A 26,115-nucleotide genomic window follows, 5' to 3' on the forward strand; every position below is an offset into this window, starting at 1 on the left:
ATTCCACGTAGAGTCCATCCCTACACACAAGTGAATCAGTGTGGTGCACTCGGAGAGCTACAGGAGACTTGGAATGGAATGGATGGGATTACACTGGGAAAGGGCATCCTTTCAGCCCAACACCATTTAAGTACTACTGGGCATCATGCTGGCCAGCTCTCTGCTCTGCCAGGCACACTGATAGTGCTGAAAAGGCAATCACCCCTCACCCTGGGCAAAGCAAAATGTCAAAGCACAGTGAAGCGAGGAATGCAAACCACCTCTTGGGCTGGTTCCCTCGTCACTGCATCAGCTTTCATTATGAGCAGCTGGAGGTTTTGCAGCTTGTTGAATCGTAGAGTCCCAGGGCTGTGTTTCTTCACGTCTCCTACGATGTCACCGTGAGCAGCTAAGCAAAGGCAGATTGCTGCACTCAGCCCAGGGCACTCTGCAGGGTAAAATAAATGTACACTGCTCTATTCAACTGCTGTCAGGCCAAGTGGGGTTGTTTATATGCACTCTGCTCGCTCTGAAAAGAGCAGGGGGGTGAAACTGAGGAAGTGTTCTTAAAACAAAGCATTAGAAGGAGAACTTAGCCATGAGAGGTTTATCACGCTGGCCCGAGAAAATAATAGAATAATTATCATCGTGATAGAAAACTTCCTCAGAGCTGAATGATCTTTGAGCCCCTGGCACTGTTATCCACCATGGTGGTATGAAGCTTGGTACCTAAAAGGCTTTGGGATGGAGGGGAGGATCCTTGAAGGGAGAGATGACACAATCCTCTTGCAAAACTGCCGTGGGATCTTTAAAGCCCCCCTAGAACAAACAGGAACTTGGTGTTTTCAGCCTCATGTAAAAGGAATGAAGAAAATCCCGTCACTAAGGTCACTTCAAAGTGGATAAACCACTGCCTGAGATAACGACTGAAAGAGCCCTGAATATATGACTTGTTATATTTCTTATCTGTGTAATTTCCATGGACGAGAGAATCTCACACAGATAGCACCTCAGACTTTTGGGGTGTAACTCATTTTTCAGCACGGATAAATGTAGAAAAGCTCCCTCTTGGTGCAGACCTTTAGCTGAGCACAGCTAATTACTCAGCTGAGACCAGAGGATCACTCCCTGTAGCTCTTGCACTCTGGGGAGGCAGGGCCAGGTCTCCTGGCAGCTGTGATGAACATCATAAACTAAGTTATCCAAGTTTCAGACTTGAGATAAGTCAGAGGTTTTACAGCGTCCATTATCTACTACTGTGCCTTTTATTTTGTTTGAAGACATGCGATGTTTATGAGCTGAATGCCCTTAAGCATTGAAAATGAAAGCAGAAATTTACCATTTAAATTTAGATCATGCTTTACCCCCCCTGTCACACACACACACACACACACACAAAATTTTAAAGTTTACTCTGAACAGTTCCCAGGATTGTGTGTCCAGATTCCTAGCAGAAGGCTAATAATAACCCCTGCATTATTATAGGCACCAAATGGGTGCTCATAAAACTGTAGTTGCAGGCAGAAATAGGAGATGATAGTTGTTTATCAAAACAATGAATTAGTTGAAATTCATTTAGTGCTGTCACTGGCACAGCACTCCGTAGTGTACTGACTGGACCACTGAGCAGTATTTATCTTTGCCCATTATGACATGGTCTTGTAGGAAATCACTGCTTCCAGGGTCTGGGGTTAATTAATCTTCCTCCTGACAGAGGTTGTGTGGGATGAGCAGCGATGTGAGCCCGGGCAGATCACCAGTTAGGCTTCAGACTAACAAACAGGCTTTGGTCACTGCTGATTTATGGAGAGCTGCTCTCCACCCACACCTCCAGCCTGCTCCACAGAAGAAAAGAGGCGATGCTGGGGGTGATACTCTGAGATAGCCTTAGGTAGCCACCAATTCCATCTCCCTTAGGGTCACTTTTCTTCCTCCAGGGCTGATCACCTCTGCAGCATGTTAGGAAACCTCAGTTCAGACTGAGCTTTTGTCTTCAGCTAATCATTTCTACACTTTGCAGCATATTCATTTTTGCTGTGGGAGAGGGGTGGTCCATAGTGTTTACCTTCCATTTCACTTCAGTTGATCACAGCGTTTCTCTCATTCACTTTTATCATCCTGCAGCATTGCAAACCCAATGTGGAAATACCTCTTAAAGAGCTTCTCTGCTCCTCCTGCTGCGTGTCTTAATTCTCCAAGTGTAATGGCAAAGCTGTTTGCTCTTAAAAAAAAAAAAAATAAAAAATTGCTGGTACAAACAGAAGTTCAAGATTCCAGGGGGTTGGCAAACAACAGGAACAGGTGTCTTTGCAACACAGAGAAAAGGAGGGAGGGGGAAAAAAGGCACAGCTAAAATATGAGAATAATAGCTGATTTTGAAAAAGATGTGTCCCCCTAAATATTGTGTTGTGCGCTGTGTTAAAAAGATGGAACATTTCTCAAGGCTTATGTCACCTGGCTCATAAAAAAAAAGAGGATCGTTAAAAATCCATGAGTCAGTTTTCAGTGTATTTTCTTGCCTTAATTCCTCATCTTCCTGGGACACAGGCACCTTCCAGGCATGCATCCATCAACAGATTCAATCATCAATCATCAGCCAATAGGGCTGGTTCAAACTTCTGGTGTTCACCTAAGCTCCACTGTCAAAGAAAGATGGAAATTGCACAGGACACGTGATCTTTCAAGATCTTCCTGAATATCCTGCCCTAGCCAGATTGTAATCGAAATCAAAGCTTTTCCAGGTTGTCTGAGATTTCCATGGAGCCAAATCCAGGAAGCCAAGGTGGGCATGCAAAAAAAAAAAAAAAAAAAAAAAAAAAAAAAAAAAAAAAAAAAAAGAGAGAGAGAGAAGTTTATCACCAAAAAAAACAGGGAACAGCTTGTTTTTAATTTGATGTAAGCTGTAGTCTCATTTGATGTAGCACACATAACTTAAAATAAGACAAGGAAGTTATTACAGTCAGGCTGAGGAGAAGAGAGTGACAGCGGGTCTGTTCAGACCCTGACCACACAGAGACACCCAGTGCTGTCTACCAAGATGAAATACAGAGCCCTTCATGCCATTTCTAGTCACCATTTGTGCTGATCCATACAGACTAATGAAACAGCAGCAGAGCAAGGCACTCTGACAAGGGCACTTCTCCTGTTGTGAAAATTACAAGTACAGGCAGTGATCCAGCATTAATGCCAGTGCCTTTCCTCACTCAGACTGCCCTCCCGTTCAAGCTGACTCACTAGGGCCTGATAAAACTGAGTTTTTAAACACTTTGAATTACTCTAAGCCTTCAGCCTAGCTGCAGAGGGTAAGCTGTGCCTTTCCAGGGTGGCTCTGTCATTTAGCAGAACCTACCACGTCAAACAAAATGTCTTCTGCTCCTGGCCAGAGCAGCAGAGGGGAAGATGTTGGAACACCAGCCACCAGAGTACTGACCCCAAAAAGGGTGAGATTGGTTCCCTGAGTTCCTCAGGATCACCTCCCCCTCAGGCAGGGCTGGGATTTACGGCCAGGTTGCTGCTGGCAGCCAGGATGTTCTCACAGGACACCTGGGCCCTGCTGACCAGTGCCTACCCTGGCCAAGGGCTCACACAGAACTCTCTTTAAACTTTGTTGGAGAAATTTCTTCATGTCCTTCATGCATGAGACCGTGCTCCCCCTCCTGCTCCCTGGGAAAGTGGTCTGCAACCCTCCCTGGATGTGTGGACTAATAAGGGAACCTCACTTCTCTCCCCTTTCTTCCAGTTCTTCCTATTTGCCTCTTGGCTTCTGAGCATGGGAGAGGGAAGAGAGCAGGGAGCAGACCAAAAGCTGGAGGAGAGCCTAAGAAAAAGAAAAACCAAAAAAACCCCACTCTCTCACAAAAACCAAAAAAACCAAACAAAAAAAAAAAAAAAACAAAACACCACAAACAAACCAACAAAAAACAACAAAAAACCCCCCCAAACCAAAAAAGTCAAAAAAAAAAAAAAAAAAAAAAAAAACACAAAAAACAGAAAAAAAACCAAACAAAAAACCACAAACAAACAAAAACAAAAACCCAAAACCCAAAACCAAACAAACAACCCCCCCTCCAAAAAAAAAAAAAACCACCCACCAAAACCAACCAACCAGAACAACAAAAAACCAAACAAAACCCAACCAACCAACCAAAAACAGCAATATCACCACCAATACCAAAAAAAATCCCAAGACAAAAATCCCAAATCCTCGCTTCAGCCCTGTCCATGTATTTATGGCCACTCTCTCTAGTGCTCATGGGTGTTCCTCCCAGGGGATGAGACAGCAGCTCCACACCATCCCAGGAGCAGTTCCAGGCATCTCCAAAATATCCAGAATGACATTTTTCCTTCAGGACTGTCGTTCATGGTGCCCACACCTTGTTTCAGGCTCGGCTCTGACAGAGTAAAATCAAGGTTGAGCCCTTTTGGCACACAGGAATCAGCTGAAGCCAAGGAGCTGGTGCAGGCTACAGCCAAGAAAGTGAGCCTTTGCCTTCCCCCTGTCACAGTGACACCTGGATAAAAGGATCCAGGCAACCCCCCAGATTTCTCCAGTGTGATACAAAACAGCAGTGAATGAAAGAATAATCAGAGGGCACTAAAGCTGGGTTTGTTTGCTTTAGATATGCAATTCCGAAATTGCAAGTTCTTTGGAGACAAACGGTGAGGTGTTGAGTCATTTTCTTTGAAAACCCAAAAACCTAACTTGCTTGCAAAAAATGGCCTTTCTGTTCAAAATGCATTTACCAACAAAAATTAATTAGTGCAAAAGTGCTTGACAATGTCTGACAGTAACCAGATCATCCTGTCATTGAGAGCATTATAGAATTCCTTCCTGTATCTCTTTTCTTTCTTTTTCCTTCTCAAAGATGACAAACTAATTTGACCGTAAAAAGAGAGTGGGATGTTTTCTAAATTCAGCGCTGGAAGAAACGCAAGGAAAAGAGAACATAAAAAAGTTACAGCCACTGAAAATTTTGACATCTTGCCATTGTCTTACTGAAGTGCTGGATTTTTAAGGAAAAAAAGCTTTCCACCCCTTCTTTCTCTTTTTTTTTTTCCCTCAGATAAATCTAATTTTTTAACTTCAATGTTGAGATGGAGGGTTGAGTTAGTGTCAAAGTTTTGTACTGAGAACCCTGTTCTGCTTTCTCCTGCCCTGTCTCTTTCAAAAGAGCATGGAGATCCAAACCTTACCTACGTCAGTTATCCAGAAAAGCCAAAAAGTTATTTGTGTGTGATTTCATCCCTGAGATTTTCCCTGCAACCCCATCACAAATACACTCTGCCTCAGACACACAAACATCTGGAGGTGTTACCACCAACTGCGCTTTGGAAAACCACATGTGTTGGTAAAAGCACACCACAAAGTTTAGGCTTCACAGAAGGGGCGACAGAACAAGTTACACAGTGAGGACAGGAGAGAGAAATGGTGCAAGGGTGGATATTACCCAGAAATTATCAAAACCATTAGACACACCAGTCTGACAAATCATCTTTCACATGGGAGGAGACCTGTGGAGTAAACAACCTTAGACTGAAATGATATGTTATGGAATGGGGTAATGTAATGTAAATTAAGCCTCCTGCTTGAGTTCCATATGCAGGAACCTTTGTAAAATAATTGCCTTGAGCACTGAAAGCGGCGGGGAGAACGTCACTACAAAAATCCTTCTGTTCAGTGAGGGTGGGATGAATGACCACTAATCAATTAAAAAAAAAAACAAAAACAAAAACAGGGTGAACTATCCAGAGGAGCATACAGAGAAGTGCAGTCTCCTATTTAGACAGTTGAGATGAATATGTAAATACATGATGCCACGGACTTCCAGAACTTCAGATAACTTCCTTGAAACAGGTGACTTTTCCCCAGGCTCTTTCCACTCAAAAGTTCCAGAAATCACCTATTTCCCACAGAAGCAAAATGCAATTACCCCTGAGATAGATGGAAGTTGCCACTACCAGAAGAAATATTCTCCAAAACCTTGTAGCAGAAATTGAGAAGCGACAATGACGTGAAATATGCTGACATTTAGTCAGGCTGGAATATGAATTACTTGATGGAGACTGCTAAAAACCAGAGCTGAGCAGGATTGTGGTCTCTGTCTCTTCCACAGTAGGATGCCCATTCCAAACAGCTTGTGAAAAGAAGGTCAGTTAATGACATCTAATTGAACAACCCACTGAATTATTGCCTGAAACAGCCTTTGGAGTCCACATTCTGCATAGAAAAAGTTATTCACTGTAAAGATAAATCCAATGTGCAGCACTTAATAATGTGCATTTGAAAGCTCATGAGTGGTTTTGGAGTACCTGAACATGGAATGGTGGTTTCAAACACGCTGCGGGAATTGAGACAGATGTTTGAGACAGGTATTCCAGTCCCTTTATATTCCACCAGAACAAAAAGACGTTTGAACCATTCCTGGTGCTCAGATTTGAAGCCCTTACCGTGTCCACTGAAGAAAAAGGCTCGCATTACACAGTGAAACCTCCTGAAAGGCAAAAGCAACACGTTTCATCACACAGCTGTCCGATCCTGGTCTGTGTTTACTGTGGCACAGTATACATACACCTGTATATAGACACACTCTGCTGTATATAAATTGCTATGTGGTATATATAAGAATATATACATTTGGTATTTATATTTAATTGATCTTTGTAAATTATACATACTTTTTAACTTACATTGGCAGTCAGTGGCAGGACCTCCCAGTGCTGTTAAAGAAAAATTACCATAAACAGGAATTTTTCTGAGCAGCTCACTGCTTAAGACTTAAATATGCCGAAAACATGCAGAGTTTGAAACAGCAAGGCAGTGTGAAACAAAACATTTTAATGCTTCATTGAGTTCTCCCTTGTTTTTCTCAGTGAACTTGCTTTTTGCTCCATTAGATTTGCTGTAGGAAAAGTCTAGTTTACTGCATCAGGTCCCAACATCAGAGCTGACCACGGAGAGCAAGCCAAGAGAGGAGGCAGAGGCAGAGAACTCCCGCTGTCCATGTCTCACATCCCCACATCACTGAATTGCCAGAGATCCCTCTGAGAAGGTGGATGGGGGATAAGCTGTCTAACAAAAAATATATATTTTGAGAAAAAGTGAAATGCTTCATTTCTGAAAGCACCTTTTGATCATTATAACTTTAGTTTTAACCACTCTGGTGTCTCCTGCCAAGCGTGGTTTACTGATGACACATCATCATGGCACCAGGAAAGGACTTGTTGATAAGTTAAATAATGGCACTACTTTCAGACCATTTTTATAGCTGAAAATTCTCATGGCATGAAAGAGTCATCACACCATTATTTCACTGTGGAAAACTGTTATTTTTCTTAGAATAACTTTGAACTCTGTAACTTTTTGGGAAAGGGGTTGTTTTTCAAATAAAATCCTCCTTCCTTTCTTCCCCAAAAAACTCAGCTTGTATTAGCTGGAACAGTACCAAATCCACAAAGATACGTATTCAGACAGATTGTAAATTTAGCTAGAGCATTTATATGTTAACTAAATCCAAACAAAGATCTAAAGCAAGACGCAAAATATCGCACACACATTTAAAAAAAAGTTCCAGAAGATATGGATTGGGATTTTTAAAGCTGACTAAGGACTCAGCCACACAAATTCAAAAGAAATTGATTAGTTTTGTGGTTGATAATCTTGGTTTATACGCCAAGTTAGATGCTGGTATAACTTCATTGTCTTCAGTGGAGTTGCACTGCAAATGTATTTGACAGATAGTCATGACTCTTCTCCAAGAATAACCTCTAAGGCAGAAGTTTTAAACATGAGTGAATGAAAGCCCTGTGCCAAGCTCTACCCTAATTTATGCCCTGTGCAAAACAGCTGGCTTGGAAGCGAGGGTGTCAGGAAAGGCAGAAGGAGACATGAGTCTGTTCTTCCTTCGCCGGGACGTGACATCAATTCCCTCTGGTGACGGTCATGTCTCCCAAAAACACAGCGGGAATCCACAAGGCAGCTTGGTGGAGAATCTTTCCTTCCAAGCCTGCAAGTTCTTGCGTTTCACGAGCTGGAAGAGCTCAGGGAAGAGCCTGGACCAGTCTCAGTGGAGGGCCATGAAATTCACTCCTATTAACTGCTGCATCAATCTGAACCTTGGCTGCTTCAAAATGAATTTGGGGATGAGCGCTGGAAATATGAATATTGGACTTGGTCGCTTAATTTAATCAGAAAATAATGTGTTTCAGACAGTCTCTGTCTCAATGTTATTTTGAACCAAACCCCAGCATTTGGATTGGTTTTCTTTAGTCTCCTGGGCTATTTTTGGCTCGTTATTAGCATTAAACTTGTCTAAGTAAAACTGACTGGTCAGACAGTACACACACTTTTGCTCAGGTGAGAGGGAAGTAAAGCCCATCTCAGCTCATCTTCCATGCAACATTGCTGAGGAATTTGGGGGGGGGATTTTATTGCTTTGCTTTGCCCAAAGCACCATTTAAGCCAGCAGCAGCAATCTGACCGCTCCAGCTCTAAGTCTAGTGAATTGCTAATGTCCTCACTCCTGATTCTTCTGCTGGCAGAGTTATTTTACAGAGAAGTGATGTAATCTGGCAGTGAGTGAGCTCAACATAAACAGCGTGGCTCCACGGCGATACCCCCGCTCCAGGGGATCACTGCTGGGGCAGGAGGCACGAGCCAGCAAGTTGGTCTCCAGACTGACAGCCCAAGCTCTTGGATACCCTTCCCAGCTCTTCCCTCATCGTCTGTTTTCAGTCAAAGCAGGCAGCAAAGCCACATTCATTGTTTTAATACCCCACTGGATGTCAGAGGCCCATCTGGTAAGCGCCCCTAATGAGGCAGAAGTGAAGACATTTCCCATCCAGCATAGTCTGCAGTGCTTATAAACAGAACAGCCTCTGGATCAAGAGCCTCTCACGTTCCCTATCTGTGAAACGCAGCTAGCTGCTAATCTTCAACCTCATAAAAATGTGTGGAAGTGAAAAGCTTTGTAAGGATGCGCTGTGACCGCTGCCATGAAGGAGAGCAGAAGTATTTGGAGCTATTGACTGGGTCAGAAGCAGAGAGGCTGAGCAGGGCCAGCCTCGGAGGAGCAGCAGTGCTGCACAGCCCCGAGGTGTGTGCCCCAAAACTGACACAGAGCACGTGGCTCTGGAGCTGAGAGTTCCCCACCCACTGGGCTTCTGCTAAAAGGGTATTTTCTTCCCTTCACCGAGCCCAAAGAAAAGTAAAGTACTTCATAAAATACTTTATTGGCAGCAGTGCCTAGCAAGTGGCTCGCTGTGCTGTCTGTGCTCACCGCTGAGGCCTGCCAGCAGAGAGGCTAATTGCCATCTGGCTGTGCATGGCAGCCACCTCCCACCCTTCCTTTCCCTGGTTCAGCTCCCTCCTAAGCGTGTAATTATTTATCTGCGTGTGCTGGAGATAATTACAGCCAGGGCTTACACCAGTGATATCTGATTCTTCACCTCTGCAGCACTGCACACCTGCACCTTTCCATCCTGTGGACATAATTGTGGGTTTCTCCTCACAGGCTCCTCTCAGCACCTCCAGTCCAGTTCTGCTCTTACTTCCTGTGGCTTGTCACCTTCTAATCTCTGATATTTGGGCATCTCCAAAATCATCTCTTCTCTCTCTTTTCCTTCAGAGCCACTGCTCTCCGTGACCTTTGTTGTGCTTGGCAGACTTCCAATCCCCTCCGTCATTTCTGCCCTCCTCTCCAGCAATTTCCATCTACAAGCACAAGGTTTTCATAAATAAGTGGACCATGTTTAAATATTAAAAATAGTTTCACAGGTTATTCTGCCTTTTCTCTCTTTTCATCAGCTTCTCCAGGTCCAGGCACAGGCTCTGCCACACAGGTGAAGCATCACTGCTTCTCCTTCAGAGTACAGCTGCCAAAGAATGCATTTTTAAAATCTGTTGGATACTTTAAATCTGTTTTAATTCATTTTACATCTGCTTAATATTTTTTCATCTATTTTTAAATCTCTTCTTGACAAAGATAGAAAGAGAGAATCTATTAGTAACAATTAAAGAATCATGACCGAACTTCCGAAACAACGAGATGCTTGAACTATTCCAGCTATGATAAAAGGTGCAAAAAAAAAAGTCCTGGTGCAGCATCACCGTGGATGGGAAATCAGCTATAAGGAGGTCATCTTGTTTTGTTATGACATTCAGGTTAAGGACCGTGACTTGAAAAGTTACTTTGACTAAGAATTGTCACATCTACTCTGAGGGACAAGGAGAGCATTTCAGACAAGCCCAAGCAAAAAAATCAAAGTAGAATTTCCTAAGGAAAATAGAAACTTAAAATAACACCAACTTCAAATTGCTTCTTGTGTGGTGATCTCATTTCCTTAGGATCAGCTTCTTATTGCCCCTCCAAGTATGAGGCATAGTTAATCTTCTTAAAACTAATATTCTGATTGTCTGATTAACCAAATCTTAATTAATTAAATTTATTCTGCTGATTCGTGCCCTATCCTGCTGTTGGGGATAGAAGTCTGGGATGGAGGGTGTTCTCCTGGCTTAATTTTGAAAAGGACCAGAACTGGGTTTTACTGTCCACCTGCAAGCAAAAGAATAACAGAGCAATTATATGGATCTGCTGATAAGGAAAAGTTTTCCTGTAGCTGTAACTGCTGCACTCGTGGCTGGTGCAGTGCTATCTCTGGCTTCATCTGCAGAAAGGGTTTTGGATGGTTTGCAGTGGTAAACACTTAATTTACATCGCTACAAATTCAAAGCACTGCTTAGTTTTGAATTCAAGAATTATCAAAGTCTGTGTAAGTTGTTTTCAAAGGGTTTGGAGGGATGGAAAAAAATTAACTACAATAATTAGCAAGATCTTAGCCTGTGAGCTGAAACTAAGAACTACCTGCCCAGTGCTCCAAAATCTAGACTTTTTTCTTTCTATTTCTGCAAATTGATTAATAGCATGCGTTGACCATTGTTTTGAAATATTTAATCTGTTTTCATCAAGTAGGCAAAATGGGGAAGTTAAACTGTCACAAGGAAGGCATGCCAAAATAGAGAGGGAAGCTGTTTAGCCAATTATTTCTGCCTTACAAGGTTTAGAGTCCAAAGGCAAGTTTTCAAGAACAAAATTATTTTGATCAACCCCTCATTCTGAAGTGTCAAAGCTGGTTCCAAAACCACCAACACTTTTTCCACTGGTTACAGGACACCTAAAGCATCCAAAGTAGTGGCTCTAATGCTGCAAACAGGTTGTGTTTTTTTTTTTTTTGGGGGGGGGGGGGGGGGGTTGTTTGTTTGTTTGTGGGGTTTTTTGTTGTTGTTGTTGTTTGGTTTTTGTTTGTTTCTGGTTTTGTTTTCTTGTTGGTCTTTTGGTTGTTTGGTTTTTTGCGTGTGTTTTTTGGGGGTGGGTTGTGGTTTTTGGGGGGGGTTTGGCTGGGTTTTTTGGTTGGTTTTTGGGGGGTCTTTTGTTTTTTGGGGTTTTTTTGTTCCTTTTTTTTGTTTTATTCTGTTGCCCCCATCCAAAAAGTGTGAAGTGGGCCACAGTGACAAGATCTCGAGCGCCCCAACTGCAACACAGCCTCCTGCTCACAGTTCAGGGGAGCTGCTGCCTGTGCACTCCCATGGAAAAACTTGCTGGGAAAGCTTTAAATAACCTGTTGAGCTGATGATGGCCTGTCCTGCTCACCTGAAGTCTCTTTGTCCCTCCAGCCCTGGTGGTGCGGTTCCTGACCAAGCGGTTCATCTGGGAGTACGACCCAACGCTGGGTAGGTCATTGTGTCCGGCAAGGGTGGTGTGGAATGCCACGGCTGAAGCAATGGAAATCACAAGAGTTAAAGTTCCAAGCCTCTCGTCAGCTTTTAGGTTTGCTGCAAAAAGCTTCTCTGTGGTCATGTGTTCAGCTGGAACAAATTGGTACCTAAGATGGCAGAAGGGAGAAGCAGCACCACTTTCTCTTTTCTCCAACAATGTGCTCCTCTCTCCTTCCTAACGTTTCTTTGCAGGCTCCAACGCAGATCATACAGTTAAATATCAATTTCTTAATTAATGTTCTTTCCTTAAGAGATCATTAAGGAAATAGAAAATGCCATAAAAATGCACAGCAGAAATGAAGTTTAATGTATTCTGCTACAGAACCCAGGCAGCCCTTTGTAAAAAGCAAGTGTCCAGGATCATACTAAGTATTTTTGTTTGGCCAAATGGAGAGAGAACAGATATCAAAACTCCCATCTCGGGAAAATAAATCTCAGCACAACCTGAACTCAAATACATTCTTTTATCTGCTGCTATCAACATATTCCTCAGTGAATTATGTGTCACCTGCCTTGTGCTGCACGGTGGAATGTTCAACAGAATGTTCCTTTAGTATTATTAGTGTTAGTACTTCACATTTCTATCACTAGTACATCATTCTGAGGACTTGGCAAGAGGCGTAATCCAAGTTTTTACAATTTCTTACAGGGCCACTGCATGCAAAAGCATCCTTTTTGCCTTGTTTAAGCACATAAATGAAGTTATTAGCAAGCCACAAGGTTCATTATTTTTTGTCCCATTATGAAGGCCCCGTGCCCTTTTTGCTGCACAAGGCTTGACATTTGTTTCTGTTTTACAAATGAATACAATTGCAGATTACTGTGCCCCTCAGGAATCTAATTGTCTTCTCTTTGCAGCACAGAAAGCTTTCGTGCAGGCAGCAGTGTTATCTCAATAAAGTAAAAAATTAAATCTCTTCTGACTTACTGAATTCCGCATCCCCATTCAGTTTAGAGAATAATAGCTTAAATTATATATTACAGTCACTGTGATGCTCAGCGCTCCAGGTTGCTCCGAGGAAAGGGTTTGAGAAATTCAAAAACCAATAAACTATTGTCAAGGAGTTATTTCTTAATCACAGCAATCCCTGGTAGAAGCTGCCCACCAAGAGATCGTTTTGTAAAGTAGCATTTTTGTCAAACTACAGATCACAACGGGATTCAAAGAAGGTCCCGGAGTGTTTGAGATGAAAAATTATCTTGAAATCGTCACCACTATTTAGGCCTTCAGAGATCAGTCAGAAAGAAACTGTACCTTGAAAAGCTTTGGAATCCAGTGCCTGAAAAAAACGCATTCCTGTCTTTTAGCATCGTCATCCTGCCGTGATTTGGTGTCCAGTTACCTGCAAACATCTGAACTCACGGAGAAGTTTCAGCAGGATAGATTCATTCCTTCTCAGCAGCCATGGGCTGGCAGTTCTGTGGAAAGAGGGACGTCTACACGCTCAGTCAATATGAAAAATTAAAGCTGTGTCAGTGAGAATCATTTCCTCCACAGGGAGGAATAAGCAGCTTTGTCAAGTTATTCTGAAAGGACAGGAGTAAAACAGATGCAAACCATCCAGCTACTAAGCAGTGGGAGGTTTTGCCAAAAATCACTGGGGCTGTGACAAAAACGTCAAATTTATAGTTTATTTCTTATGTCAAGTTTTCAACCACCCATTAGCCCTCCGATGCAAGCAAGCCCCAGATAATTCCTATTTTTAGGAAAGCTTTCACCAAGCTGTTCAAGGCCTGATGGAAATTCAGCATTAATCTAAACTAAGCATCATATTAAAAAAAACCCCAAACTATTCCTCTTTTTATTCAAGGGTGGCATATTTTAACTGGAAGGGAAAAAGCACACCTTATAAATATTCCTTACTACTCTGACCTGCCAGAAGCAAATGAAGGGCCATATTTTTAGCAGCACCTGGATGGAATGCTGCACCACCAGGAGCCAAATTACCAACCACAAAATAACGCTTTCTGGCGGGAGGAACGTCACCGAGCCCCGCAAGCTTTGGCAAACTGAGCTGCTGCTGAGGTCAGGGCTTTGCAGCTCTGCCGCTTCTGCGCAGAGCTTGGATCTGTGCAGACACTGGTGGGACAGCTGCACCTTCACAAAAGTACATCTCCCTCTGCTTTCCATTTAATTGTTCCCAGCCGAAGGGCAACAACCACAGCAAAGGTCATTTTCTGGGCAGAGTTAACCATCAGCCTCGACTCGTCCAATATTTCCGTTTAACTGGCAACTCATTGGCACCATCTTGGCACGGGGTTTTTTGCTTACTTTTCCAAAAGGTGCTAAATTCCTCGAGGTAAATCCCTACCTGGCATTACCGAGGTGAATGGGTTTCCACGTCCATCTTCATTTGCAGCAAATTGCAGCTCTCTCACGTTTTCAACAGAATTAGGTGAAAGAGCTCTGTGTGGAGATGGAACTGCATGTTTGAAAAAAATGCATGCAGCTGTTTTCTGAAATATTAAATATGTGAAGGATTCAGCATCAAACCAGTCTCCTTTAGCTAGTTAAATATGCACTGAGAAAGGGGGTTGGGTTCCCACATGGATTTCACCAAAATTCATTCATGTTTACATGTTCTTAAATAGAACACAGCCTGAAAAACATGCAAGCAAGCTCGGTGTGATGTTAGGAGACCTCAAAGTGCTTGGCCTGGGTAGGGCACCAGTGAGGTCACACTCTTATCATGAATGTGGGACCCCTGTGAACCTCAGTGACCCCAGGGCTTGACACCATAATTTTCAGGGAATTCAGCAGGGGATAGCTGCTGTCCCCAGCCCCAGTAAATTGCAATAAACAGTCTGCATCTCAGCAATTCCCCCCAGCAGCTACTGGCAGTGCCCAGAATTTAGGGTGCCTTCGCCTGAGCTCAGAGATGGGGAGATACCGTGGTTCACTTTGATATTTAACTGATTTTAAAATTGGAGATGCTGAATCAGAGTAATCAAGGGAACTGCTAAATTTAATTTTTTTTTTCCCCTGGGAGGCAAAAGAGGAGGAGAAAGGCCAAAGAGCCATCACAGCAGCAGACAGACAGAGGGCCTGCAGAGAACTTCATGGGTAGCAGCAAATTTCCTGCCTCCATAAGCCATGACATGCAGGGAGAATCTCCTGGATCAAACGATGAAAGAGGAAAATTCATCACTGCTGTGGCTGAGCGCTTTTAAAAATAATTCTGCAGCATTTCTCTGAGAACACACTTGTTGTTCCACCAAAACTTGAACAATTTGCTTTACTAGAAACAGAGCTGGGGTATCCAAGATTTAGAAAAAAAGAAAAGAAAAAAAAGGAAGCAAAATGTAAATGGAAAAGGAAAAGGAAAAGGAAAAGGAAAAGGAAAAGGAAAAGGAAAAGGAAAAGGAGTATTATGAACTACCTTTTGTCATTTGTTTTGGATTAGCATTTTTATCTATAGTTGGGAGAATCAGGGGGTTCCTGAGGCTCAAGGATTTAAACATCCATTTTTGCTGTATAGGAGAAAACCCCAAACAAACAAACCCCCAGGTAAATGCAGGAGACAGGCTCCTCAGCTCTTTTCTTGTTTCTGTAACTGATTTGTTGTCTGCAGTCCCTCTGCCTCTGTGTCTCACCTATAAATCCTTCCTCTTATAGAAGGATTATAAATCCTTAGAGTAACTGATACACAGATTTAAGACACTCATCAAAGGCACACAGAAACACCAAGCAAAGACTCGATTTGAAACAAAAATCTACTTACATCAGCAAACAAGATGATATTTTTGTTGACCTTTCTAGAAGTGTCTTGGCTTTCTCACACTAGAGGTCTTTCTCTAGCCATTCACACATTTCATACGATTTTGGCAACCCTCTGAATAAAAACAAACAAACAAACAAAAAAACCTCTTAGCAGACAATCAGTAGAACAGGACACGACAGACTGCCCTGTGCATGAAGGCAAAGAAAAGCAGAAAGCAAAGGAGTTTATTTAATTTGTATTTTAATTTATAGAGAGAAGACTCTTCACTACTTTGAAGGAGTAGAGGTGACAGCAATAGATAGGAGTCTTAAGGAAAAATGATGATTTTGCCAGGACTGCTAGATTAATAGTGCCATTTTTGTTATATCACAATTTCTCTACAGGTTTTCGCTCATTCTTTTTTCTCCTGGCACAATAAAAAACTCAAATAGTGTTTCTAAAAAATCTTATCTAATGCAACATACAGACAGCCCATGAGAGACCCTCAAACATGGGTATAATGTGTAGGTAACAGGAAAGCAAGAAAGATAGGAGACAAAGTTGTAAAACTTGCCTGAAGGAAGGAGGCAGAGACCTCTCTTAGAGCCCTGAGTTCTTCCACAGCAGAAAACTAAATCTCCTACAGACGAGCTCAAGACTTGCAAATTACACCACTGTGGCAAGAACAGCAGAAACGACTTTGTGAAGGTATTTTACACTGGCAAGAAGGCTTTTCCCACTGGAAAACTTCTTGCAAGGATGATTATTTTTACATTAGGAGGGCAGCTTTGCCTACATCTATAGCTGGAGGGTTCTGTTAGCAGAACAGTATCATTCAGGAATCACAAGGAAAGCTTGGAGGTCCCACACATGATATAAGTAATATGACAAAACTAGCAAATAATACTGGCCTGAGTTTGTTTTCTGCACGGGATAAATACAGGTCTGTATGAACAACATAAACAACAGAGCCAAGTAGGAATATGTCAGGAATATATCAATCAGAAATATATCAGGAGTATATCAATCAGGGATATATCCAAACTGGCTTTCATCAAAATGGTTGAGAACCTCCAACAGTTTAGCTGTGGGAATCAAGACCTCACTAAAGAGCAGAGGCATTTAGTATCATTTATTATGTATTATAATTCATCCTAGCCAGAGAAGATGCAAGAACTGTCTTTTTGGGATAACTTTGTGCCACTGAAGCCATGATAAAGAGCTGAGGTCCAAATACAGCTCTCCAGGACTGTCTTTGCTGTCTGGTTTATTCAGCTAACACCTTGTCTGGAGAGCTGGAGCACCGTGTGAATACAGCCTCCTGATCCCTGGGGTTGCCATCCCCGCTGCAGAGCCCAAGTCAAAGCAACACTGTCTGTGTGGATTTCTACTTTTCTTGACCTGTGGCTCGCTCACCAAGTTTGCCTTTAACACTCCTGAAGGTTTCGCTGCCTGTGTCCAGCAGGAAAATCCTACAGCAGCACAGCTGAGGGAGAGACTGCCCAGACAGCAAACAGAGCTTTCAACAGAGCAGCCCACAGTCAAAGAGGCGTTTAGAAATCATGAGCTGATGGCCCCTCCAGCGCCTGGGTGCAAAGGCTGACAGCCCTGGGAGGACAGCAGCCTCTCCTGCCAGCCCTCTCCTCTTCCAGCTGCACTACAGGGTAGAGCAGCCTACAAGGAGCTCACGATGGAAAATATCCACTTTCAACAGCGAGCAGAGAGTCCTGCCATCATCCTGCAGAACTTTGCCTCCTGCATATTTCATCTGAACCCCCGTGTTGACAACTCCAGCTTGTCCAAGCACCGGCTGGGAGTAACACACATGGTGCTGAGCGGGCTCAGACAGAGTAGGGTTGAGGAACAACCAAAAATTTGGGGCTGGGAGGAATGGCTGCCAGCCTGTGCCTCAGGGACTGCCATGACAAATGTGTGAGCACTTCGTAAATCACCAGGAAACGGCCTCATTCCCAAGCCAGGCTCCAGCTATTCGTATCCTCAGTTATTACTGACAAAATTACTCACTCCTTCTGCCTCGGTGCTCAAGGGATTCAGTCCTCAGCAGTCTAGGTTGTGCCTTCCTAGGCATCTTCCTGTGACCAGGTTTTTCCTACATCAAAACAGCAGAAACATTAATTAACTTGATATACATTTAATGTGTTGCCTCATTTTTACGGTGCTCTTCAGCAGGAGGGATTTATACTGAATGAATTATAGCAATGAGCCATGAGAGTGTTCCCGGTTTCTCTGAGGTGTTCCTAAGGAAATGGACTCACATGGCCTGAAACAGCTTAAAAAACACCAACTCTGGCTCCTAAAATTCTCAACAAAGTCTTGAAATGATGAAATTGTAATTGAGAGCAGCGACAGAAGATGCTTACGATAACACGGGAAGCAGTTATCTGAAAATGTGGTTTGTTTTCTTTCATACGAGTCTCCAGATGGAGATATTCCTGATGCCAGCAATAAAAATACTTTTTTTTTTTTTTTTTCTTTTTACAGTAGCTCGACAGACAGCAAAACTCAGGAACAGCAGTGGCTGTTCTTGCTATAGCTGCAGCTGCAAAATATTTCACCCCTACTTTTGTTGCTCATCATGTTCTGAAATATTTCCCAGATGAGCAGAATTTTCCAAGTGCCTCTGCACCTTCAGGAGAGAAGGCTTTTGTTTTACTTGTTTTGGGCATGAGAAAAGTCTCACTGGTTAGTTTTCATTTATATTGTCAGAAGCAAGGTGAAACCCAGCGTCACCAACAAAGACTTCTTGCTTCCCTCAAAAGGCAAGAAGACAAAAAGGCATAGCAAAACATGATTTATTTAGGCTTAAATTTATCAGGGACATAATTCCTACCAAGAACCGACATCCCTTCCAAGCGTTGGCCAGAAAATTAAATGAAAACCAAAAATCCAACCAACCAAAACAACCAGCCAACAACTGTTTTAACCTCTGAGCTTACTGCCTGCTTGCTAGCACTGCTCTGGCTTTATTGGTTTGGATTTAGCATGCCTTGATGAATTCAGCTCCCAGGGACCTGCCCACATTTTCTTTGCCTATCCCAGTAAAAGCTGAATGAGGACAAAAGCTATAGGAAAGGAAAAGCAACAGCACATCACTTCTCCAAAGAAACCCATTCTTCACTTGCAGCAGAAAAATCATATTTGCATGCAGCAGGAAGTAACAAACAAAGACATTTTTCATAAGAGCTTTTAGAGTTCTCTTCAGGAAAACTATTCTAAAATTTCTGTTTGGAGGCCACAATATTGTTTATTGAAAATATCAACAGACCAAGAAGAAGTGATTTTCTCTAGATTAGTTTTGTATTACCCATGTGCTCTACCTAAAAAGAGGAAATTGTAGGGGTGCAGCAGATCCTCTCAGGCCAAGATGAGAACTTTTATAGTTTTACCTTCCCACTAAATTAAAAATCGGAAAACACCATAAAAACCAAACTGCTCACTAAGCAGCAACCTAATCAAGCCTCATTCCTCCTGGATTTGTTCTCTATGTTTCACACTGCAGTAGCTGGGGTTTTTTTTAATCATACTGCTCAGAAGAATAGAGATATTTGTAATATGCTTATCAACACCAAGAGTCCCCAGGGAAGTTTGGTGGGGTTTTTTTTTTTCCCTGCAAAATAACTTTTTTCCATAATTATTCAGCAGCCGTGGTCATCTGATTAATTAATTCATTCATTCATTATTGTGGCTCAAACCCAAACCAACTGCTGCCACTTTCCAACATGTTTCTCAGCCCGCTTGCCAGCTCTAAATATATTTGAAATAAACCTTGATTTTTGAAACAATGGAACCACGAGAACCAAGAGCGCTTTGCACAGCAGGAGTGCTGGGGGATTTCAGCTTTATGACCAGGAGCCACTCTGAAATCTGGCATCAGCCTTCAAGGCCACACTCATCAGCACCCTCGAGCCTCTCACTGGGAACACGACTGGAAGCACAGCACACCAGCAAGGACAGGACAGATTTACTTATTTATATTGAAGCAGAGCAAATAAACCAATCTATTTCCACAGCTCAGTTTGCACAGCAGCTCCCTAACTCTGCCTTGGCACCTGTGCAAAACCCAGCTCCATGCTGTCTGTCCCACCTCTGAGGGGTCAGCCATGTAGCTAGAGGTAGAATATAAAGGCAACACCTGGTGCAAATCACAGTCTGAAGTGCAGAAAGTTGCCTAAAACCATCTTGGGAGCCCCTGGTAGAGAGCTACACTTTGCTTTTTCGACTTAACCGTGGTGATGCAAGCTCAAGACTTTTACAGCCTGGATTCATCTGACCAGTTTTGGACTTCCAAGTACTTTTGGGGTGCAGTTTATTCCAAGAGAGAGCTCAGACAAGCTATATCCACCAGCATCTCTGTTATTTCATCAGCTCTAATAGGAGTCAAGGGTGCTTAGCCGAGACACAGACACCTGTGCTGTCAGTGGTTTGTTTCAGTCAGGGGTCCAGCAGTTATCTCAAGCCCTGTAATTACTTTCTGGCTGCATGTCTCAAAAGAAGGAGAAGGAAAAGGAAAAGAAAAAGAAAAAGAAAAAGAAAAAGAAAAAGAAAAAGAAAAAGAAAAAGAAAAAGAAAAAGAAAAAGAAAAAGAAAAAGAAAAAGAAAAAGAAAAAGAAAAAGAAAAAGAAGAAAAGCAGTGCCACAAGGAAAATGGTCCTGATAAATCCCAAAGGCAGGCACTGTTTTTGTGATGTACCATGGGATCAATGTGAGCAGGCTGGAACTCACATCTTCAGGGCTCATGATTTACAAGACAACCAGATTCTTCAGATTTTTCTGTTCCCTTGAAGGAGAAGCCATGTCTGTGATTACACCAAAAATGCTTTCAACGTCCAGCTGTTTTACACTCCTCATTAAAACTCACCCAGCTACCACACATTCCAAAGCACAGGAGCAGACACACATTTAGTGAGATTTATTTACACAAATCTGACCTAAATCGGTGCTACTGATCCAAGATCAAATTCCTTTCCAACGTGAGCAGCCAAAGCGAGTCAAACTTGCAGCATAAAGCACCGCCAGAGTCCTATTTTGAGAAGTCGAGTATCACTTAAGATTCATGCTGCTTTTGCACAGTGAGCAAGAGCCTCTTCCTTGAGATTTATTCTCCCATTTCACAGGGAAGATCTGTATGGCCTAACCCGTCCTGCCTCCTGTGAGGGCATTTCACAGCTATCCTGCAGTCATGGCTGGGTGAGAACTTTCTCAGGTCCTGTGGAAAAATTCTCAGCAGCCACTTGTCAAGCAGGGCCAGATGGCTGAAGGCACATGAGCACTGCAAAGCCTTAGCAAGAGCTAAAATCGCTTTGCTTACTCAGAGAGCCATCACTTCTCCACAGCACCCTCCCCCAGAGAAGTTCAGAAATAGAAGAGCAGAAGTTCCTAAATAACCTCGAGCAAACTACACAGGGAATCCCAACCTAGCACTGCACACTGAAATAACTCATTGAAGGTGCAGCTCCAACACCAAACTAGGGTTTCCTGCTTTTTCTGCATTCCCTGAGGGAATTGCTGCAGCCAGGAGGGAGCGTGGAAGGCACAGATAAGACATACCACCAAGGGACTTTGATATACCTCACTCTGCTGTGTAGGTATAGCCTCAGGATCACAAAGGGAGACCCCAACTCCTTTAACAGCCTGGGAATCCTGTCCAGAAGGGGTATTTACAGCCTTTGAGAAAACCCAGTCCTCACGGCCTGAAACCCTACAGCGAGCTCATCTGCCATCTGCCAAGTGAATTGAGCATTTGTCCCTACTGCAGACAGCTGGGCTATTACAGCAATTAAGGTGGCACAGGGAGGGAGTGACATTTTTGGTTTGGGAAGAGGCTGTTTGCAGCACTGACAGCCCTGAAACATTCCTGACTGTGAGGAGGTGACATTCCTAAGTGAATTATGAAAACAGGCCTTCACGAAACACAAGCCCTTCCACAAGTTCAAGAAACGCATTTCCTCAAGGGATATCCTTGGTTCCTATTGAAGAGATTTGCACCAAATCAAAGAATTGTGTCTCTGACAATGCAAAGCATTCATAGCCACTGGCCAGGCTTTTAGAGCCTTACATATTTGCCTTTTGATGTAGGACATCTGTGAGCTAGCAACAGTAATAAATCTGAATGTTAGCACGGAGAGTTTTCCACGTTTTAGGTCAAATGCTATCAAATTTAGCTTATCAGCTTATTAAGATAAAACAAGCTCCTTTGTCATTAGTTTTCTGATCAGTTGCTTGGTTCCAGAACCTGGGACAGTAAACAGGGTTGTTGTTGGGTTGTTTTTTTCCATAGTGTAAGTGCTTAATGACTGCTGGTTATCCTTATAAATCATAAACAGGGAAATCACTGCTGGATCCCTTGCTAGAAGAGGGGAATGTGATGATTTCAGCATGTTTAAAACACGCATTCCTAAAATACCTAACTGGTCTGTAATTTTTTCACAGTGTAAGGCCTGAGTTTAGTGGTTAGGTTCCTTAATCTGCAACCATTCTGGTTTTGATCAACAAACCATGCAGTGACAGTCTGCTGAGATGGGTACTTTGAGAGTGGTGGCATTGTCTCCCAAAGGCAGCAGACTTTCCTGGGAGCAAACAGGAAAAATGGGATGCAGCTTTACGGAGCTCTCTGCCACAGCAAGCTGCCCTTTGCTGGGTGCAGATTGCAGCATCCACCAGGCTTCTGCTGGTCTAACACACGGGAAAGAAAAGGTTGCGCCCTGTGGAGAGGGGAAAAAGTGTTGCTGTTGTAGAAAAGAGGACTTGAGTGTGCTCCAGGGTGGCTGGAAGAGCTCCAGCAAAGAAAATTTAGTCAAACCGCACGTCAAATCTATGCTCTTGTGCTGGGAGACCTGTGAGGAAGATTTTAAAAAAAAAAAGAAAAGAAAAAAAAAAAAAGAAAAAAAAAAGAAAATTACGTTCTTTTAAGACGTCTCACAACATGTGTTCTTATTTTAGAGTCGACATACCGTCACCAAGCTACCATTGATGATGAAGTGGTTTCCATGGAGATACTAGACACAGCTGGCCAGGTGCGTGGGTGCAAGCGCTGCTACCCAGCTCCTTGGCTCGGGTTTGCAGCAGGGGAGGGAATTGTGGCGGCGGCGGCAGCGCGGCGGGTGGCAGGAGCGCCCTACTCTGGGGACACAGATTTGCTTCTGGGCAGAACCCCCTCTCTCCTCTCCCTCTCCACACCCTTCTGCAAGGGATCCTGCTTGGAAGAACAAACAAGTCAAGGGGCTTACTCTGGGGGGAAGATTATTCTGTTGCCAGGCCTTTTTATCCAGGGCCAGCCCAACAGGTAGGCACAAAGTCACGGTCCATTTCTACAGCTGAGTGATGAGGCTTGACAACTCCAGTCAATGATCGCCGCCGAAGTGAAGAGCAGATTTGTCATAGTCAGGTCTCCCTTTTAAAACATGGCAGGTGCACAAGCTGCACAGGCCTGGGCAGGTCATGGCACTGGTGGAATATGCCACGTGGTAAAAAAGGTGATGATGCCTTGGAAGGGCTGAGCTGGAACAGAGACTGGGCAGAGCTGGAGAATAAAACAGGGATTTATTGAAAGGGCTTTGGGATACACCTTGGGCAGGACAGGACCTGACCAGGGCTGCACCCAAGGTGGACCCAAAATGGGCACAAAATGGACAAAGGGTCATGAGGTCTCACACTTTGGATCAGTTTTGGTCCATTTGCACATTGGGGTTGAATTGTCCCATTCCAGCTCCAGGCTGTGAGGTCCCATCCTTCTTGTTCCTCCCTCCAGCCACCCTTGTTTGTGCTTTGGGGCTGAAAGTTGTCCTTGGTGTGCAGCAGGAAAAGGATTTGGTTTGTGTCGCTGCTGTGTGCAGAGAGCTGAGTGACCCTGAGTGTGAGCTCAGAGCTGCACCCCTGGGCAGCAGAGAACCTGAAACACATGAAAGATAAAACTTAAGTCATGTGTGCAAAGTATAAAGTAAAGCAGATGAACGCAGCTTTATAGGCTTTGGAGGACCAGCGCCTCTCTGAAGGTCTGCTGTCTTCTTCGTAAATCAAATTCCTAAGGCATTCTTCTGTCTCTTCCAACAGGAGGATGCCATTCAGAAGGAAGGACACGTGCGATGGGGTGAGGGCTTCGTGCTGGTTTACGACATCACAGACAGAGGCAGCTTCGAGGAGATGCTGCCGCTTAAGAACTTGCTGGATGAAGTTAAAAAGCCCAAAAACGTCACCCTGATCCTGGTGGGGAACAAAGCAGACTTGGATCACTCCAGGCAAGTCAGCACAGAGGAAGGCGAAAAGCTGGCCACGGAACTCGCGTGCGCTTTTTACGAGTGCTCCGCTTGCACGGGCGAGGGCAACATCATGGAGGCGTTCTACGAGCTCTGCCGGGAGGTGCGGCGCCGCAAGATGGTCCAGGGCAAGACTCGGAGGCGAAGCTCCACCACCCACGTCAAGCAGGCCATTAATAAGATGCTCACCAAAATCAGCAGCTAAGGAGGAGCTGCCCTGAGCCAGAGAAGAGTTTTGGGGAGCATTAGCTTGGAGTAGGGATGGGGCAAGCAGAGCGCGTTTGATGAGAAAAGGTCAAATCTCCGCAACGGAAAAGAAAAACCAAAAAGACAAACGCCGCCACTTTTTTGAGTAACACTGTTTTCCTGGTTTGACATGTATTTAGCCACGCTGCTTCCGACTAATGTGGGAAAAAAACACAACACCAAACACCAAATGAACTCCAAAGGACCAGACAGTTGTGGGGATTGGCAACCAAGAGAGAACCTTCTGCTTCTGCGTGGCTAGCTCCAATCCCCTGCAAGTCAGTAGTGCCTAAACGTCATTTCCAGCCAGACAGCTGCTCAGCAGCCACTGGAGAGTAAGATTCAGCCCTCAGCCCATCAACAGCCCTCACAGCTGGTGTTCTCCAGGACTGAGGATGTGTAGAGGCTGCTGTGTTGAATCAGAAAGTTCACCTGACACCTTCACCAGCTCTAAGTTGGCTCATTGCGTGCTTTCACTCCTTCCTCGTTATTTTTGTCAAATCCATGAGTGTTGATGTTCTTAGCAAGGTATGCAAAAAATACAGGAAAGGTCTGTTTCCTGGGGTGTTTAGCCAGCTAGACACACATTTCAAGGGAGCTGAAGTTCAGTTGTTCTCCCAGCTCCTCTGAAACTGCAGAATTCTCAAGACATAATAATCTAGTCCAGCTGCCCAGCTGCATTTCAACATTTCCCCCTCAAAGCAAAGTACTGTGCTTGGGGAAATGGGAGTATATGTGTTGGGAAATAAAACTGAAAAAGAATTTTAAAAGAACCATATTACTATTGATTTAGCTATGGGTAGTTTTTAGCTGCCTTTTATTTTTTATTTTTCTTTTTTTTTTTTCCTTAATTCAAGTAGTTCCTCTTAATCTATTCTACACCAAAGAACTGAATCCTTGGGAAGGCAAGTATTTAAAGTCTAAGCCCAAATGCAAATCAGATCTGAATGGCCTCTACCATATCCAAAAAGCTGTAATTTTCAGCTGTTTGAACTTCCAGATGCTGCTTGGAGCACTCTGGGGCTTAAAGCAGTGCAGGTTTCTTGTGACTTTTATCTGGCACATTGAAGCAGAAATGCATGTTATCAGATTTTGGTGCTGGGGATAAAAGGTGTTTAACTTTTCCCTTCTTCCTCATCATCTCATTTAAGCCAGCTGCCAAGTTTTGCCTCCTGTCTAGTTGGTTTGTTAACTGCTGAAAGATGCAAGAACCAAGACCGGGAGATTTTCATTCAGACTGTGCTGGTCTCTCACCAATGGTGTAACATCCCTTGAGGCAGCTCAGACTGTCAACATTTGGAACCACAGCCAAGGGCTGGGACGACAAATCAGCAGTGGAACAGCCCCCTTGTAGCATTTACTTACAACTTTATTCTCCACTTCATGTGGTTATTTGGGAAGTAACTCCAAAAGGCTGTGAAATGCAAATTGCCACGGATGTGGGAAAGTGAGTAAATCTAACTGGCTAGCACTTTGTAGAGTTATAGGCAGCCATACAGGTGGTGGAACAGGCTGAAGAGGCAGATCTGTATATCCCTGTGAACAGAGAGAAGTTCCAAATTAGGGCTTCTATTAAAAGTATTCACTTAAAGATGTTTCACCAAAGTAATTTTTTTTTTTTTTAAACTTTCACTTTTACCCAACCAGCAAAGAACATCACATTCAGATGTATATTTTACTTGGGCTGTTGTTTGTTTTCTCCGCTTCTGTGTTCTAGGTGTAAAAACTCATTTCATGGTCCTGGAATCAATGTTTATATTTTGGTCCTTGTGCTCACGTGTGTTGCTGTACATCAGCTGGACACACTGCAATGGAAAATTCACCATGTGCTTCTGGGCAGGGGGTTCTTGCAGCAGGCCTCTGTGACACACTTGTTCCCAAAATACTCATTGTTAACTTTCATAAAAAAGAAAAAGAATACAAAAAAAAAATTGAGGTTTAGCCATTTTTAGTCCTATTAGTAATGTAGAATCAATCCAAGTGTGAAAGAGCATTCACAAACCAGAATCCTTTAGCTTTAGGGACTGAACTTTCAAGCAATTTAGTTACATTAGGGGCCAGAGTGAGCATTTGCAAGCTGAAGCACTAAGGTTCTGTTATCTTTCCAATCAGAGCTGGTGCACGAATCTGAAGTAAACAAAATCCT

The 26,115-nt window shown here is 43.4% G+C and overlaps 1 protein-coding gene across 1 annotated transcript in view; it reads left to right on the forward strand.

Annotated features, from left to right (window-relative positions):
- Nucleotides 1–25,889, forward strand: part of RERG (RAS like estrogen regulated growth inhibitor) — an 89,456-nt gene extending 63,567 nt beyond the window's left edge. The window contains exons 3-5 of the mRNA XM_040063184.2: nt 11,648–11,704; nt 22,411–22,484; nt 23,521–25,889. Of these exons, the coding sequence (XP_039919118.1) occupies nt 11,648–11,704; nt 22,411–22,484; nt 23,521–23,928 (539 nt within the window). The 3' untranslated portion in view covers nt 23,929–25,889. The remainder of the gene's footprint in view (nt 1–11,647; nt 11,705–22,410; nt 22,485–23,520) is intronic.
- Nucleotides 25,890–26,115: the final 226 nt, after the last annotated feature.

The sequence above is a fragment of the Hirundo rustica genome, chromosome 4, assembly GCF_015227805.2.
Source record: "Hirundo rustica isolate bHirRus1 chromosome 4, bHirRus1.pri.v3, whole genome shotgun sequence".
NCBI lineage: Eukaryota > Metazoa > Chordata > Aves > Passeriformes > Hirundinidae > Hirundo > Hirundo rustica.